Source organism: Lagopus leucura, unplaced genomic scaffold, assembly GCF_019238085.1.
Source record: "Lagopus leucura isolate 7727_CA_CO unplaced genomic scaffold, USGS_WTPT01 Super-Scaffold_100001, whole genome shotgun sequence".
NCBI classification, from domain to species: Eukaryota; Metazoa; Chordata; class Aves; order Galliformes; family Phasianidae; genus Lagopus; species Lagopus leucura.
The window spans coordinates 24,974,870-24,994,198 of NW_024962262.1; the positions used below are offsets into that span (position 1 = coordinate 24,974,870).

The 19,329-nt window shown below is 40.5% G+C and overlaps 1 protein-coding gene across 3 annotated transcripts in view; it reads right to left on the reverse strand.

Moving 5' to 3' along the window:
• Nucleotides 1–19,329, reverse strand: part of KLF12 (Kruppel like factor 12) — a 264,971-nt gene that overhangs the window by 9,947 nt on the left and 235,695 nt on the right. For all 3 annotated transcript variants that reach the window (XM_042866866.1, XM_042866868.1, XM_042866867.1), the window contains exon 7: nt 15,576–15,733. In XM_042866866.1, the coding sequence (XP_042722800.1) occupies nt 15,576–15,733 (158 nt within the window). The remainder of the gene's footprint in view (nt 1–15,575; nt 15,734–19,329) is intronic.

The window sequence follows — 19,329 nt, forward strand, 5'->3', positions numbered from 1 at the left end:
AAGCAGCTTGCAAGATGCTATTTCAATTTTACAAACCAGTGATGCAACACTTGCTGTGTCGTAGACAGCACCGCCCTCCAAGTGTTTCTGAAAGTCAATAAATGTTTTGCTGAGAGCCCAAAGTTTCAAAATCACTGCAAAGTTCAAACAGGTCTGAGAAGCGCAGCTGAAATGGATGTTGCTGCCTTTGTCAGGAAATCAGATGCTGTACAGGCCTTGGCCACCCGTACGGTTGTCAGCAGCACTTGAACTCACTGGGGTGGTACCTTCTGGGCTCCATCTGGGCTGCACTGCAGTTTTGGTATTGAATAGGGTAAGAAACTGTTGCTGTGAGGAGAAACCAGTGATCCAGGCTCCAAGGTGACAGAATCACAGAATATGCGGGGCTGGAAGAATCAAGTCCAATTTCTGGCTCCACACAGGACGACCTAAAACCCAAACCCTGTGACTGAGAGCGCTATCCAAACACTCTTTGGTCTCTTGCAGCTCAGTGCCATGACCACAGGCCCTGGGGAGCCTGTTCAGTCTTGACCACCTGCTGGTGAAGAACCTTTTCTTGACACCCACCCTGGCCCTCCTTGCCGCAGCTCCATGCCATTCTGTAGGCTGCCATGAGGCCTACCCTCAGCTCCTCTGCTCTGGGCTGAACAAATCAATGGACTTCAGCTGCCTCTCATGCATCTTCCCCTCCAGACCCTTCACTATCTTCATTGCCCCCGTTGGACACTTTCTAATAGTTTTATGTCCTTCTTACACTGTGGCACCCAGCCCTGCCCCCAGTGCTGGAGATGCACAGCACAGAGCAGTGTGGGACAGCCCCTCCTCTCACCGAATGGCAGCACTGGGCCTGCTGCACCCCAGGATACGGTCAGCCCTTTGGGCTGCCAGGACACAGTGCTGGCTCACATTCAGCTTGTTGTTAACCCAAACTCCCAGACCTCTTTCCGTAGGCCTGCCTTTCACTCTCTAATCCCCTAGTATCTAAGTATACCCAATGCTGGCTGGATTTGCAAAACCCACAGTGCAGTCAGAGTGCTCTGCCAGCATTCATGTCACCGACCTGACTTTAAGGGTCTCAACAGAGCACAAAGCGCAGAAAAACATTCACTGTCCTCCTGTGAGTAGGACAGGCAGGAGCTGCATGGCAGACAGCACATCACGCACTCTTGCCAGTGACAAAGTGCTATAAAATGTGCCCCAATCTGCCACTGAACTATCTTGTGTATGTGTCCTTGCTGCAAACAGTTAGTGTGAAGCACTGTGCAATATAAGTCTTCCTGTGTGACCTGGCAGGTCTACCCAAATAGCCTTGTCACACCACATGAACAATTTATAAGTGAAATGCTTGCTGCTTCCAGCTTTACTGTAAACATTCTTCTCTTGAAACTGTGATCTTGCCCCCCATTGGCTTCTTTGACTACAGAAGCCTCCTGAACAAAGCAGGGAGGTACTTCCCATGCTCTGGATCCTCACTGAAAAAGATCTGAAAACCTGTGTCTCTGCTGATCCCAAGATCCTTCACTGCAATAGCCACTTTGGTACAAAAAGTTCCAAATTGTCTTCTGTGGTAGAAAAGCAGTGGGAAAACCTGATGCAAGAAGGGATGGAAGATGACAGAAAAATGCCAGAACTAGTTTGTTTGTCCTTTAAAAGGGTATCACTGCGGATAGGAAATGGAAGCCAGCCAATAGGAAGATGTGAGCATGGGTCACCCAGCTGAAGTTCCCAGGTGTTGCTTTGAGCCCTTCTCCTCAATGAGTCCGGCGTACCCAGCCCCTACAGAGCTATGTGCAAGGGACAGGACTAACTGCATTCCTCTCACGCTATTTACACCACTGACAGAAAATATCTTTTACAAGTTCAACCCAAGGAGACCTTTCATTATTTTCAATTAAATATAGACATATAGCGTAAGGAAGAAAAAAACAAGACAATACAGTGTTACTCTAAAGACATTCAGTAATATGCACCTTAAAAAAGCCACTGTCAAAGAAACTTTGAAATTCAGATACAGTTTTCCCTAAAGATTAATGACAACATTTTACACAAACCTAGTTTTAGGGGAAAAATGACAATTTTCTATAAAACTCCTACATTATCTCTGGATGGTTATGCGCTAAAAAAAAGAAGTTCTTATTCATAGGCAATACTGCATTAACTGTGAACCTTTTGCTTGGTAATGGCCATGTCAAAGTCAAACACTCGACCATTTCAACTCGGGCACTTCTGCCTCGTGTGAGCACTTCAGATGAAATATCTAAGACACTCTCAGGTTCAATGTACCTCTTGTTCTTGGGCTCCTTCAATAGCTCAGCAGATGCCAGAGCATGGGCCTCAGAGTTACTGCCATGCACCGAGGCACTCAAGTGCTCATTCAGCTCCTCTCTGAGAGCAAAGGCAGGCTCCTTGCCCTAAGTAGTGGAAACATGGGAATGGAGAAGACAAAATAGTGGACAAGTTCTGGGAAACAGCAGGAAACATAGCATGGAAAGAAACTAAGAACCTGCGGTAATTAGGGACAAAAAGAAAACTGGAAAAAGAAGAAACACCATTAGCTAATTTAATCTTCTGAATCTGTAAGGTTTTAGACTCGTAGAAGGAGCCTGTTTAAAAATAAAAGCCTGAAGCTGTGATCATTTTCATGGGAGCTAGCCTTCTACTTCCCCACCAGACTTTGCAAATTCTATTACTTGGACCTGAAATCTGAAAAAATGATCCTGAAACATAGAGAAATCACATTCTGGTGGTACCCTACAGCTTTGCAAGAAATGGATGGTAAACAGTATATCCTGACAGTCATTTACACAAATAAAGTGAGACTGAGGAGCATGAGAAGATTCCTCTAGACTGTTTGCTGTAGAAAATGAGTATTTTCTATTGTCTGGAGGGGAAAAGTTAATTAGAAAGTTTTAAACATATGACTCAATGCCCTGGATGGAACTAGTCATTTTTTAATCTTCTAAAAACAAAATATCTGTTTCTAAGAGCCCTCCAAAACATTGCCTTTTCTAATCCAGATGCCACAATCCAAATTAGTTTAATTAGTACTAGTATATTAATTTTCCTATGCTACCATGACGCCTCTCACTTAAGCACATAAGAACACAGTTACAATAGTTATTCACACAATCTTTCTAAACTCAGGCAAATAATGAATTAATAATGCTGAATAATGACCATTATTTAGTCAATCCTTCAAAAATTTTCTGCCCTCCCTACAGTATTCATGTACTCTTAACTTCTGGAAGATCATTCATCCACGGAAATAAATCTCCCCCAAACTTCTACTTTACCGTTCAGTGACATTCACACACTCCAAAGAAAAGATGCCATACGTTGATACCAGCAATTCATCACATCGTGTAACAGATGAAGGAACCACAACCTGCTCTGCACGAGCATTTCTCACATAGTACACTCCTCAACAATTTTCTTCTGCCCACCAACTAGCTGCAGTCACAGTATTTGATGCTGATGCTTCAAAGAAAGGTGCAACAAAAGTCCTATGTAAAGAGTAATAAGGTGTGCTGCCAGCATGGAAACTGCTCAGGAACTCCATAGGACAGAGCTGGGCTTGCATTCTCTGAAAATGCACTGACTGAAATTGCAGATACTCTGTTGTACACCTGTAGTCCGTTTCGTTTGTGTATTATTTAAGCTTCATTTATTCATCTGTTTAGCAGGCTTTTGGCAATTATGCTATTGAGTAATGATGAGGTAACTGTCTACTGCCAGGACAGAAAACATCCCAGTGATCTAGAAGTGACCAATTTTTTTCTGACATGAACTCCTTTCTTTCTCTGCTATTACAGGTGATGTCATGACCCTTCCCAGCTATGTCCCATCTATCTGCTTTTTCTCCATGTAACTCTCACCATGAATCTGAGTTCTTACTTCTCCTCTCTGTGGCCCCTTCTGCAATGGTAGTCACAATTTTGAAACAGATAACATTTTTACGTCAAGTAAGATTCACCAACAAAGTATACTCAGAGGAATGTTGAGGATTACAGGCTTAGCCATCTAGTCAGGTTTGTCTGCATTTAAGCTTTCATTATCCTGTGAAAGAGCCACGTGCTAAAATTCAATTTTTATTTAGAAGGAAAAAGTTTGCAAAACACTTGAAATGAAACTGTTTACAGTTTTGTGCAGTGTTTCCAAACAAGGAGCGTGGGAGCGTAAGGGAGATGCTGTCCCTCACTCCATTCACAAAGTACAATGGCTTAAGCCAAACTTGCATGGTTTAACGGGTGGCTCCTGCCCAGCTCTGCTACTTACAGCCACATCTTTATACATTCCTTATTCAGTTTCTGTTGTCATTAGTCTTGGAGGAGTATTTCCCACAAAAAGAAAAACCAACAAAACAAACCAAAACAGAACAGAATGAGGTCCTAAAGAGTTAGCCCACAACAAGTTGAAAGAGAACAAATAACACAGCAACCATGCCTCCGCCTATGTCTGATGATATTACATATTCTAGTTGAAGTCAACAGGTCTGCAATTTTGCAGGGTCAGGACATCTCAGAGTTATTCCTGGTTTGGTTTCTGCTGCGGAAGTAGTATGCAACATACGTGGAGCACTATGCAAAATATATAGCATTTGGGATTTATGCCAACTGGGTTTCAGCTCTCATGTAAACACCAGAACCATTCTAAAACACAAACTGTGAGACTGCAAGAGTGAAAATCAGAAACTGAAAACCACGAATAATGGGTAATTAGAGTTTGCATTTCTACTAAAAGTAAGTGATTTCAGGCAGAAATCTTTTTACAGCAAAAACACCATCTTATAAAGAGCATCCTCAGGCACTCCTGGCAGGAAGAGGGCAGCTTAGCTTTTAGACACAAGGAAAAGGGAAAAATGACAACTCATGTTCTGTGTGACATTTTTATTAGTATAATTTTTTAATGAAAAAACATTTGAGCACTTATAAAGCACTTTCCAACTTCAGAGTGCCTTGCAAAGATATCTTTTTACAAAAGTATATTAATACTTTATAAAAGTCTGGCTTCATAATAGCACCGTGTAACAAACACTGTGTCTTCTGCAGGTAGGAAAACCAATGCAGTGAGCACAAGCAGCCTTCCCAAAGCTGCACAGAAAGTGAATAGCAGTGTATTAGGAACAACTTACTTTCTGTATGAAGACCATTAGATCTCAGTTCCACCCCTCTGAACGTTTGAAATATTTTGAACCATCTTGATTCAAAAGCCTAATTCGACTATTCTAATGTCTTTCAAAAGGTGATTTTGGATCTCTCTTTCCAAATTATCCTTTCGGTGAATACAGTGAATTTGAATTTTGTTTCAGCATTGTTGAAATATGCAAATTAAAGATCTTTCTGGGAAGAGATTAAAGTTTCGTATCAGTTTAGCAAGTCTGGGAAAATAATTTCGACGAGCAGAACAGGATGTACGGTGCTAATTGTGACGTGTCTTGAAATTCAGGTTTTTTACTCCCTGTTCTCAGGCAAAGCAAAGGGACATGGTTACTTCACATGAACAAAATGACTTCTTCAATTCAAAAGCACAGTGAAAATCTGCACTCTTAAACAACAGACAGAACTTCAACTGATTTCTGACAGTTTTAAAAGCAATTATGTTCAAGCTCTGATTCTGATAATTCAGATGCAAGTTATTTTCCCACATCACAGCACACAAGTATCTTTCATTTCACTGTATTGTTGACTATGAGTGCTGTTTGTCACCCTGGCTCTCCTTGTCACTCCCTCTGCAAGACCAGTACTAGTTCAGGACCATAATCTATTTCCTTCTCTTGCATGTTGTTCCAACATTCCTTTAGGTTCAGCTTCAGTTTATTGCTATTCTATACAAATAAGAAAAACTCTTAGTTTTCAGACTCACAAGAACTAGATTCTCCGTAACTCCACCTCTCCAAATTCATTTCATCAGTCTCAGCCCTGTTCTGTCACTGTACACTCAGAAGAGAAACAGTTCACACATGAAGCTTTTCTTTCACATTTTCTCTCCTTAAAGTTCTGCAGAGGCTTTGTCCCTTGATTGAACATACCTAGCACTATGTGAGAAACAAATGAATTAACACTCTGTGACAAGGATTGGTCATGTACCTTACCAAAGACATATCTGAAATAAAATGATAAACACAATGCTTATTACAACAGTAAAAATAACATTTTTGGAATTGTAAAAAGCCTCTTCCCACGCGCCTGAATTCAGGAGTCCGATCAAATCCCAACAACAGATGTCAAACAGCATTTATTAAATCTTCTGATCATTTTTTCCATATGTCAAGGTGATTTTTCACATGTATGTATGCACATACATGCACACTAAGGTATATGTACTTGCTTACATATATATGTATATCCACTTGGAGCAGAAGAGTGAATGGAAATTTCCTTCTGGTCTGCAGCCACATTATGGGACCATCAAAACTGCAGTTCCCTGGGAATGATGAGATTTTTCCTTTTATGGCAACATCCACTCACAAAGAAATTTGGGAAAGGTGATGCAACAGGCCTCTGCTTACATCAGCAGCCAACTGCACACAGGGTGACAGCACACCTGCACAGTGACTCTCTTTTTCTAGGGTGCTGCTGCTCTGGGGTTTAGTCTGGATTCCTCAAATAAAACATCATTTTTTATTTGTGGTCCGTAACTGCAAGGGAGATGGCAATTAAGTGACATTTCCTTTCCCATCTACAAGAACTATGCCTTTGATTCTGCTCCTGCCGCTCCTCCTGGATGCTCCAGGACTTGCTCCACCATGTTCAGCAAGAGCAATACTGATGTTTCATGGAATGAAAACTAAAACCAAAACAACAACAAACAAACAAACAAAGAAAAGTCCCATAGTAATAATAATAATAATAATAATAATAATAATAATATTTAAACAACAACCAAAGGCTCCAGGGGATGAGCTTTGCTTCATTCAGAAGGCAGGACCCTGGTGTGCCACTCTGAATCTCAGAATCAAAGCATTAAAAAACCCTAAAAACTTTGCTTGCTAAAAAAAAGAATTGTGAATAGCAGTGAGATTTTCAAATGTAGAGATACCAATTTTATCACCATAAAATATAGAATAAACAAATACAATACGGAAGAAAAATATTAACCAACAAAATACACAAGATGAGGGAAGAGTCTGGGAGATCATTAATGTAAGCAAGATACCACAAAGCTTCATATTCTGAGTAGAGAAAATACTGAAATATAGAAAAGAATCACCTGTCCTACATATCTGATCTTTCTCTTCTCACAGGAAAGGAGAAGTTTTGTAGAATTTTCCCAATTTTCTGCTTACTCATTTGCAAAAAATAAAGATTGAAAACACTAGTGTTCAGGCTCTGCTTTCTTTTTTTCCTTCGAGGCATGGGAAAAAGCAAAGAAGAAAAAAAAACAAAAAAGGAAATTTGAGTAAAATATTAAAGCAAAGGCTTTTGTGAAACTTACTTGCAGTTACTCTCAAGGACTTTGTTTCTGACTGACAGGCTGCCCTGCAAAGGATGGGCATGAGCAATTCCACTCACGCTTTGCAAAGGACATGTGGGGATCACCAATAATGGATGTTTCAGCAGCAAGTTGCTATCCGATTCTCTGCCTGGGATTGGAAGAGCGGGCTGCAAGAGTTAAAGTCCTTGGAAGCTCTGTGATGTGTATTTACTTCTCTAGGTCTGGGTGCATCTGGGTGCAACATCTGGGAAAGCACTTTGGAGGGAATGGGATTAGAGAGGTCTTTCTTGCCTTCATGCCACTGCAGAGTTACATAGAATGGTAGACCACAATCATGCCTGAGACCTCAGATGAACTACAGTTCTTTGGAGGTAGAATACTAAGAACTAAATGGTTCACTTAGAGAAAATTCTATTCTGCATAATGAAATCATCATTATTCCCTTGTGCCACACACAGACAAAACACATATGCACCCCATATTTACAAAGTCAAGGGGCATGGTTGCAAATATTTTTCATAACCTAGAGACTGAAAGCAATCACAGACACAATTAGACTTGCTTTCCCATCAAAGTGCCTTGGAATAACCATGTGGGCACCCTTCCATATCGGCACAGCATCAGACCTACAATGCAGAGAAACGACTCCCTGTGTGTAAGGTGAGTTCAGAGTTTGCAAAATGCGCCAGAAATGAAATCATTTAACTTTCCACAGAGCAGCTTTTGGAAGAGAACTGGATGTACAAGCTCCCTGTGGTATGGACACCTGCCCGTAAGTAGCTGGATTCGGACAACTATCTCAGTACATTCAGGCAGCTAGTAGAGGTTCATATTTCTGAACATCACCTTACCACGATGTGGTGGCGTGGGAGAGTCTGCCTTTATACCCTGGTACATAGTCAACCAGCAGAATAATTTGTGTTTCTTCTAAATAGAAACTGCATGAAGAGAAAAAAACTAGACATGAAGACTTCCATGAAATACACTGGTTTCCACACTGGAAAGCTCTACTGTTTATTGAATCTGGCAGTAAATTTTAAACACTACAAGAAAATTGTTTCTTAAAAAATAAAAGCGTCACCCAATACAAATAGAACCTCCTATCTTACTTAAAGCAAATTGCTATTAAAACTGGCTTTGTTTGTTTGAATTCCTAAGTTCTGGAACAGCGCAGGAACCTGCTGCTGCAGCTTTATTCACCCATCAGGTTTACGTGCAGGAGGAAGAGTTCTGGGATAAGAGCCTATGGAGCACGTAGGACATGAGAAAGGAAAGCTGGGCTTTTGAAGAGAGAGTCTGGAGGGCAGGTGACAAAGAGACGTTAATTTTAAAGGAGGCCAAAAATCTACACAGTTCAAGTCAAATCCAAGAGGATTATTTTAAAAATGTTGCTTCCTCCCAATACTTGTCTAAGGAGGGATTACAAACCTGTAAATATCTCTCTGGAACATATAGCTAGCAAAAGGCATTAAACAGACCTTAAGAAAACAACAGGTAATGAATGGAGTTTTAAACCTACGGTGCAAAAATAACTTTTTTGGTGCCTCCGACTTCTTAAGTCTGCTCTGAAATTGCTGAAAGGAAAAAGTGAACAAAGACTAATGACAGGGGCCCTTTCATATTAAAATAATATATGGAGCAACAGTGAGCGAGAGGAATGCAATGTTTGAAAAAGCACAGACTAAATAAAACACCCATGTACTCACTAGCCCTCTCTCCTCTAGGGTGGTGTCTCAACCCAGTGAAAAAGGAACTTCTTGGGGAGGAAATGTCATTTTCTCAGGTACAAAATCACATTTCTGAGATGCTTAGTGTCTCCATGTAATGCTGGGGAGAACACCTTGACACTGACAAGTAAGTTTCATTACGTCTGCTGCAAAGGTATTTGCTCTCATATCTCAGGAATGATATAGGCGTTGATCAAGGACAAAACTCCGAACACTGAAAAAAATTATTTGGCCCAGAGGCTGCATTCAGCACGATTCTGTGAGTGCTGCCCCAACTTCTGCAGCGCTGGCACCAAGAAGGGTGATTCGGACTCAGTGCTGGTTGGGACTCACGGATGAAAAGCAGCAGTCAGCCCTGTGTCTCACAGGAGGTGCTTCAGACAGGGGTGAAGCTTCCATGCCTTCCTCAGCCTCTCAGAGGCAGGAGCAAAGCCACAGTCATGCCTATAAGACTCCCACCCTGCCCTACAGTAATGGATTGAATCCATTCCCACTTCTCGCCTACTGAAACATCCCAGGCCTTTACTGCCACTGACCCCAGGAAGCAACTCTGCCACATTCCTCTAGGAATCAGTAACTAATGACTGAAAACACAGTTTCAAGGAAAAAGAAATTGCCTACTACTCCTACAATGCTGGCTATAAGAAAAACGCCACAGAAATGAGAAGACAGAAAACAATCTCTTCTGTAACAGATGTTGAAAAATCACATTCCTTATAACCTTAAAGCTGGCATCCTATTTCTTTATTCAATTCTTCAGGATGATTCACAATTTTAAACTCCTTGGGCATTTTCATATGGTAAAAGGGTGGCCACATGAAGCTAGAAATGGATTTAGCTGTGAGCAAGTTTAGATGTGAAATCCAACGTAAATCAAAATCCCTTTAAATAACTATGTAGTTAGTGGGTTAGATTTCTCAGGTCATACTGCCTGTGCTCGGCACCACTTTGGCTGTGACGCATTCACACCACACAGTGTACTCCACGCACTTAGAAGAAAGGGAAGATCTTTAAATATACACCACATGTAAACTATCCATTATACATTTCAAATCGGTGTTCTTTACCAAGCCCCCTAGCAGACAGGATAATTTGCCTCTCCAGTTTACATAATATGGCTCAAATTTACATGTGCTCTCCATTTACGAGGAGACAGATAATGTCTATGAAAACTGGGTCACAATATGCAAAGGTTAGTTTTGGTACCAGTTGGCCTGTCATTCGGGTTGAAGTAGGATATTACAGACTAGGATTTATAGACCAGATAGCCTCTGAATCAGAATAGAAGATGTGGCCAATGCGACAGCTTGCCCCTGTTGTGTGGAAGAACTTAGCAGTGCACATAGTGCATGCCCAGGGACATCATCGAAGGCCGGCAGTGCAGAGGTGGGCTTCCTCCAGTATCTCTGCAGGCAGCTAGAAACTGTCATTTTCTTATATTCACATTTTCTATTATTTAATGCATTTTACACCAAGACAACTGAAATCAGTACACACAGAAATGGCTCTGTGTGTTTTTCTTGTGATAACTGTTATCCATCCAAAAGGTATTCTCACTTTTTCAGAATTCATTTGTAATGTTATGGCACTTAGCCTAGAGGATCCCGGGTATCTGTTCTTAAACTCCCTCTTCCCTTAAAGCTCACTTCCTTCATCTCTCATCTTTCCATACACAACCTTTATCCAACACTACTATGTGACTGAAACTATTATAGCTATTATATACCATTATAATATGAAGTCTGTTCCGAAAGTAACACCTTGTATCTTATGATGTTGGCTTACAACATCAGAAGCAGATGTTGGTGGTATGGCAGCAAAGGTTGAACCTTTCCCCCAATATTCCATTACATGTTGTTGCTGTGTGACAGATGGCAGCAGGGGGGCAGTCTGACAAAAGGGCATCTGACATGGAAGTGTATCTGAAGCAATGGTGTGTCATTGAATTCCTCTGTGCGGAAAAAAATGCACTCACTGATACTCCTTGAGGCTTGCTGAACTTTTGGGTAGAGTAAACAGTGTATGTGAGCACAGTGAGGTGGTGGCAGTACATTTCAGCAGTAGGGAGAGTGATGTAAAAGACAAACCACATTCCGGATGGCCATGCAGATTTTTACAAGTGTATCATACAGACTCTTGTTCATCACTGGCAAAAATGCATAGCTAATGGTGGTGACTACGTCGCAAAATAGTAGCAAAATTTATAGCTGAGAGTTTTCTCTATCAAATAATGTAACTGTGCTCTTCATATCTGTTGTGGTTTCCACTGAAATAAATAGAAGGTGTTATTTTCCAAATGACTTGCACATACACTTGAGATGTATTATGTCACCTGAGACGTTACTGTCTTGCCCTAACCTAACCGCATGGCTTTGTCCATCCACCTTCAACATCTCCAGCTCACTTAGTTTCATTACAGTTACAGATAATTAAAAAATTAAAAAATAATCATCACATTAAATATTACAGGGAAATTGCAAATATTTTTGAGCACTTTGCAGCTTTGCATTGCCATTTCAGAAATCTGCAGCCAATTAGAGAGAAAGCTGAGATACGTCTTTGAATATATGGCATGAAAATATCTGCATACTTTTTGCCAAAATCATGAAATCTTTGATAGTTATTGCCAATTTTACAGCTGCGAAGTCCCATGACTTCCAGTTGCATCAACATCACAGATCAGATATTAAAATCTAATTTTTATAACCCATGCCAGTTTCTCAACAGAAGATTTGCCTCTTCAATTTATATAAAACATAGCAGATTTTCATAACCTCTGTCTGAAAGGAAGAGAATCAGTAGATCTTCCACAAACTAGGTCTAGTAGAAAAGGAAATATCTCTTTAAGATAAATGTAAATATTTTTAGAAGTAAATTTTGATGGTACAAAACCAAACCAAACCAAACCAAAAGAAAATACAGTGGTAAGAATGAGTATTGCTTTAGTCTGAAATGTTCAGCTGCCCTACTAGAACCATCAACAGCAACTTTAATACCTCCTAAATGATATGAAATGGCAGTTACATGTCATAAAATAATGCTATAGTTTTTTCCCTGTCTGTCTTCAAAGCAAAAGATGCAAACTAAAGAAGATGAGTTACAAGTCAGTACACCAGGCTGTACTGAGCTTGCAGGGAATTGAAGTTTTAGCTCTCTACCACCACTAACTCCCTGAGCTAATAGGAGTGCCTGTGTTGAACATAACATGGACACACGCAGACGAGAAATGCAACCCAAGGCTGCTAACTTTCTGATTTTTCAGATTATTCCTTTATAGAAACACACGTTAATATTTTTCGGAAGAAGAAACCAACTCAACACAACCTCGATAAGCCATTTTCTCACAATTTTCTCCTTGCAGAAAGAGTTGATATACCTGTGCTGCAAGATTGATGGTGAGCCCAGAAGGCTCTCCATCACACCCGATACCTCCTGATAGCTTTATCTGATGATTTGGCAAAGCAACACCAAGAACCTGATACTAGAAAGAGAAATTTAATAGCAAGTGTTTGTGATTTATGAAACGCTCCAACGATTCCAGGTTTCACTTGCACGTTTCCAAGTTTCAGAGCTAATGCACAATTCAAGGCCGCCCCCCAGTGGATTCCGTGCCCACACACTGCACTGAGCTTGGAGGAAAAGTTGAGAAGTACTCAGAAGCCACATGATAGCATCCTGAAAATGAAGGGAGACTCCACGAGAACTGAATGCAATGGGTACTGTGTGTAACATTTTGCTTCCATTTTTAATTACATTCAAAAGAAATTTACTTGCCAATCAGTGCTGTTTGTCCTGTCAAAAAAAATCACATATTTTTTCTTCTGATATCCAAACAAATGTTACTGTGAGTGAATTTAATATGCACATATAGTAAATGAAAAAGACAATTAGTTTTCAAACACATTCTGCATAGTTAAAAAATTGTTAGTGCAACCAGCCTGTATAAAAAAAAAGTCAAGATTATGCAATGCTGAGTTTCTGTGATCCTTCTTCAGAAAGTTTCCTATTCAAACGTGCTCATCCTTGCGTGCCTAGCTGTCATAATTCATTTATACCTATCCAAAACTGCACACTAATTACTGTGGGTCATACGTGAATAATTAACTTATTTTGCCTGAAGCAACAGTGCAAGCCAAGATAAAAAATGTAAGATGAGATTACTACATAGGGTATGCTCATGGCCAATGCTATATGTGAAGTCAAAATACAGCAGCTTCTTACCAAGACCAAAGAAGTATCTGAAAACAGATTTATCAGCACAATACGGACTTTCTCACTGGATCTCTGGCCAAGTTCAGTGCTCACCTTCTCTACAGACTACACTTTACTTCTTATATTGCAGCATGCGTGAGTAGATGATAGAACAGTTAACAGCTGATCAACCATTTAATGAAGGTTTTTGATTTGATGTTATTTTTCCTAATGTTTTCTCCTTGAAGAAATGAACCAATATCCAAAATACTTCAGGCAGTTGCCTTTTGGGATGGGTACTCAGTTCAGCCAGCTAACAGGCAAGTACCTGAGCTTCCCCTGCATTCAACAGTGAAGGAGAAGTACCTTCAGATGCCAATTCCTGGGTCAACCTGAAGAGGGAATAATGTGCCCCAGAGGTGCCAATCCCTCTTCTATGACTACCCAGAGATTCCAGACAGATAGCATAGCCTAGACATTTAACTGCTGATGAGCCAAAGCTGGATAGATGAATTCTATGATTACTTTTGGTACAGAAACTCTCTTCATGCTACTGGATAGTTATAGCTGCAGAAGTTGGAATTATCAACTACATTTTAGCTTTCCGTGTCTAGTTTTGAGTGCTCAGTGCATTCAGTAGTGCAGAATACCTAACATTGATTTTGGGTGCTTTATATGCAAGAGTTATCAGCCAGGAGATCATTAATGAATTACAGAATCATTAGAGAATAGAGAAACAGTTTAGGAAACAGAAGAATGAAAAAGAGAGAGGAGTAGAGAGCTACAGTGGGATAAAAAAGTAAAGCAAAGGACAGAGTGCAAGGCAAAGGATAGGGGTACATAAAACGCATTAGACGACAAAATATACAGGGAAAAAAGAAGAAAGAAGAAAAAATAATTAAGACAAAACATAATACACTGACAGAATGCACAAACATTAATGGGAAGACATGAAGAAATCAGAATAATTCGCCTGGAGGAGAACTAATGAAATAGCCAGAACATTCCTGCTGTTCTAGGAAAGGATTTTCTATTTACAGGAATGAGTTAAGTGATAAATATCAAGACAAAGTCTTGCTCAGTATTCCTCTCAGTGAAAGCCCTGCTAATCAAAAGATGTACTGAAAAGAGTGATGAAGAAGTGGCTTCATCTGAAATGGAGAAGCCATCACTTATTTTTTGAAGTAGTATCTCATAACATTTAGATTATACAATAACACAGAAAGCACCAGCAGGTTCTCAGCAAAAACCAACACTGTGCTAGAATGCTGGACAAATACCATCTTGTCTCCAAGGAGTTACAAGAATGTTGAAGTACATTAAGAACAGATTAATCAATACATTTAATTTAAGATCAGCAGCATTCTGTTCACTGCCTTTTTAGCCATTCCAGTGGTAACCTTTTAAATTGTTCTAGATGACCTCAAAGAGTTGTCCCTGAGTTTATCCACAATAAAATCGCAACGATTACACATCAGTGCTTCAGCTACTCTCACATGCCTGTCATGCAGAGTAGTAGCAAGCAGCCCTTAGGGTCAATAAGAAAACCAGGTATCGATTACGTATTATATCAGTGAATGAGATCCAGCTCATGCAGATGCATCTCTCTTGCATCTATGTCACAAGGATCCAGTGCAATCTTTTCTCATAAAATGACTGACTTCCATTTTCAGTATGTGATAGATGCATCAGAAAACATCCAGAAAGAAATTCTGAGTTCTTGAATTTACAATTCAATTGTATTTAGCAACACTTATCACTGAAAGGCTTCATCTGTAAAAGCAAATAATAGTACAATAGGAGCATGGCTGCTGAGTGAAGAAGTTGGTGCTGAAGATTTACGTCTACACTTCTTGAGGCTTTTTTATTTTGAATAGCTTTGGTTGGTCCCAAACAATGATCATCCATTGTTGTTGAAACACATTAGATGTATCCATGCAGGCTACTTTTCTGTTAACTTTCAACTGAAAAGAGTCCAGTTTTTGCTAAGAGAGCTTGTACTGAGAAGCAAAACATGGGAAGTGAGAATGATAGGGAAGTTCCAACTCCAAAGCAAGCTTTTGATCTGTACCACCATGCCAAAGCTCAGACGCACCTGCAGACATCCCTGTTATTTATATTCAGACTTTTATCTCCTGGCTTAGGATGGCAAGTTCAATAGGTCCTAAATTAGGCAGAAAGGCTTGACAGAACCACGCAGTGCCAGTGCCAGCAGAGCCTTACCTGTGTGCGTCCTCCGGTGAGCTTTCAGGTGGGAGCTTTTTGTGTATACTTTGTTGCATCCCTCGAAGTCACACCGATGGATGCGCCGCTTCCTGGAGTCTGGAGACTCAGACCTTCTCTGACGCCTTGTGCTCTCAATACTGAATGGCGAAATTGAACTAAAGAACAAAAGAGGGAAAAAGGAAAAATTGAAGCAAGAGCACAAAATATATCTTGGACCTCAAAAAATGAGTAGTAGTAAAGCACTGTGCCAAAGGCAACCTGATCTTAAATGTTAAATATTTCCTTTTCTGCATAACAGTCAGCAGCACCTCTTTGAAACTATTTATGTTTGAATGACAGTATATTTTGCAGTATGACATAATTCAGGTTTTGATTAAGAGGTGCTTATTGCCAGAGAAAACACCTTGGAATAATGCCTCAATAACGAACCAGCCTGACTTTATTTCTATTTTATGTGTCCAGTTCCAAGTTCAGTGAACACTGATTTCTAAACAATCTTCTACAAAGACTCAGTGATTTCTCCTTGATATGTTTAAATTGGTAAAAATTCTGACAACTTTTATGAAGAAGTGTTTCCAGTACCCATATCTTGGCTACGAATCCTCACATTTAACCAAATATCTATTGTGTCCTCGTATACAGATTGCCAAGAGATTCTCATCACCTGGAAGCAGTGGTTTTTCAATTTCCTTATTTAACACTTCTCAATCACCCAAAAGTCACAGAAGCTCAGAATGGTTTGGGTAGGAAGGGACCTTTAAGATCACCTAGTTCCAACACCCCTGCTATCACTAGGGACACCTCTCTCTAGACCAGGCTGCTCAAAAGCCTCACTGAACTCCTTTCAGACCACTGAATTTAGCAGCAGCACAGGGCCAGGGAACCTTCCACAAAAAAATGCTTACGCTCACAGAAGATTTACTCCATTTATTCCAATGTCCTATCAGTTATCCCAATTTTAAGCAACTAAAATGTAGTATTAAAAGTCACATTATTTTAGTTTATAAACGCAGTACACATTGAGTCAAATTCTTGAAGAAATTCTGCTACAACAATGCACTTGCCTTGAGCTAGACAAACTGGTGCCAAGAATATTATCAAGTTGGTACATGAACCAAACCCTTATTGATCTCTGTTTACTGTATTACCTACCTATAAATCATTATCCATTGATTTCCTTATCAGCTCCATTACAGTTATACTGCACAGCGGCTGTGCTCACCTACAGTTATAGCAGCTTGCTCAGCTGTTTCGAGTGTGTGAACAACATTACCCTTCCTCAACTTTCTGGAACTTCCACCACATTCCCAGGTTTATTGACATCAGCGAGCTCTTTTAAACTCTCAACGTGGAAGTTCTCAGCTCCTGAAATAACTTCTGACCATCAAATGAAAATGAATCATAGGGAAGGAAATGGAATGTGCTCCCAAAAAGAAGCATGAACCTCTGGGGAAGCTAAGATACTAAGAATGGAACTGGAAATACCGATACTGAGGTATTCACTGAGAAGCTCCCATGTCAATACCAAGATTCAATCTGTGACACTGTTGTTGCAGCTATAGCTGTTCTGGCATAAACTTCATTTCTAGAGATTTCTGAAGTTTGCTGATGATTGTTTTGGGTTAAAATTTTAGGCATCTCATGCAACTAGCATGTGATTTCACCGATGTTTCAACTTATGCATTTCAAATCTTTAAGTCTCAAACTGTGGCAGTCCAAACTGCACTTTCTTTTTGTCTAAATGTTTTTACAGTAGAATTCCAACTTAAAGCACTGCTGAAAAAAGAAGAATTCTCTGACAACTTTATTTTTCTCTTAACACTTAATATACAGCTATACTTTACCTTCAGGCAAAGAGATTTTTCAGATTAATTATTATTGCCTAAAGTACAATATGTGCAAATGGGCATACAGGGGATTTCTGAAGTACAGGATGAAATGGGCAGAGGGTCGTTATATCAACATTAACAAGCAAAAAGGAGTCCCCTAGAGGGTAAGACACATCAGCACTTTAACTATGTGACAAGAATACAGATATGTTTAGCTGCTGCAGAAATGGCTAAGGAATTGTACTGAAGCATCTGCATCTCAGGGCAAATAAAAGTCTTGAGTTAGATGAATCACTGAGATCAGTCAGAGTACCCCAGATTCTCTTTTTAACATCCCACCAGCTAAAATAAAAAGCAAATGTGTAAATCAAACCTTAAAGCTCAACACTGAAGGTACACAGTGCAGCACACGAGACCAGAAAATCTTTAGCTTCAAAAATAAATATTTGTGCATCACTTTTTTGCTGCATGATTTATGAGCTGTCTTAAGAGCCTGTTTTGTAACTGAGTGTTCAGATCCTGAAAAATACAGCTTGTTCAAATGGGAGGAGGATCGAGCTTACAATGCTGCCAGAACTGAGAAAAAAAACAAACCTTGAGAACAGTCGCCACCTCATAAAAAGCTACTTGTCACGTACAGAAGGTGACCTCACTGCATGCTGCTCTCACTTTCTCAGAGATTTATACAGGAGAGGGTAGAATACAGTGGTGCCACACAATCCATGCCGCCATTTCTCAGGTTTTTTTTAATCCTTTTTTCTAAAAAGTGAAGCATCAAGGCTACCTGGTCATAGGTGACAGGGGAATAGCCAAATAAGGCACAGAAAGTGCTGAGCATTACCATTGTCCATCGTGAGCTCCACAGCCTTGACGAGCTGCGCACACAAGGAGAAAGGTTACCGCCAGCAGGGAACAGCAAACATAACCTCATGCCTTCCTTCAGCACTGCAGGCTGAGTGACACGCTGGTCAGCAGAAGGCACACACGAGAGACAGCTGAGCGCATACCACACGGGGATCTCCTCCAGCCCCTTTGCTGCACGGGCATCCTATAGTGCAGGTCTCACAGGTGGAGAAAGGGTCAGGTCCTACCTGACACTGCCAGCCCAGTACAGGCCTTATCACTGCGCAACTGCAGACACCACAGGAAGCCTTAAAAAGAACATAAAGATGGGTTCCTGATGGGTTCAGCTTCCTGAGGTTCGTACCTCTCACAGTGACTTTCAGTTCAGTTCTTCTTGTTGGTCATGGAGCAGTAAAGGGAAAACACAGAACCATAGAATAGCCTGCGTTGAAAAGGACCACTATGATCATCCAGTTTCAACCCCCTGCCATGTGCAGGGTCGCCAACCACAGACCAGGCTGCCCAGAGCCACATCCAGCCTGGCCTTGAATGCCTCCAGGGATGGGGCATCCACAACCTCCTTGGGCACCTGTTCCAGTGCATCACTACCCTCTGAAATGCTCCACTTTCTTGAGTATTTTCTACAAAATAACTAAACTGTTCGCGTAGACAGAAAAAAACCCTGAAGTCCTCAAAACCAAGTTCTGTGCCTGCTGAAAGCCACTGAGCTTGGCCAGGTGGCTCTGGTCATTACAGAGCTTCAGAATTACTATTCAGTGGCATCACAAAGCATGAATGCTTTGAGAATGAAAATGATTGGGAACTCAAAGCTGTTTGCTTTTTGTAATGATTCTTTTTTTTCCTTTTTTTTTTTTTTTTCTGTTTACAATATGCTTAAGGTAATGTAAAAATTTTTGAAAATATCTTTAAAGAAAAAAAACATCTTTAGCAGTAGCCTCTCCTGACATCAGACATCTCTTGCAGACTGCCCAGAATCAAGACCTGGAAGAGCATCAGCAGCTGTGAGCTGCCAGGGTGCCTTGAGGAGCTGTCAGCTCTCCTGCTGACATCCAAGATCT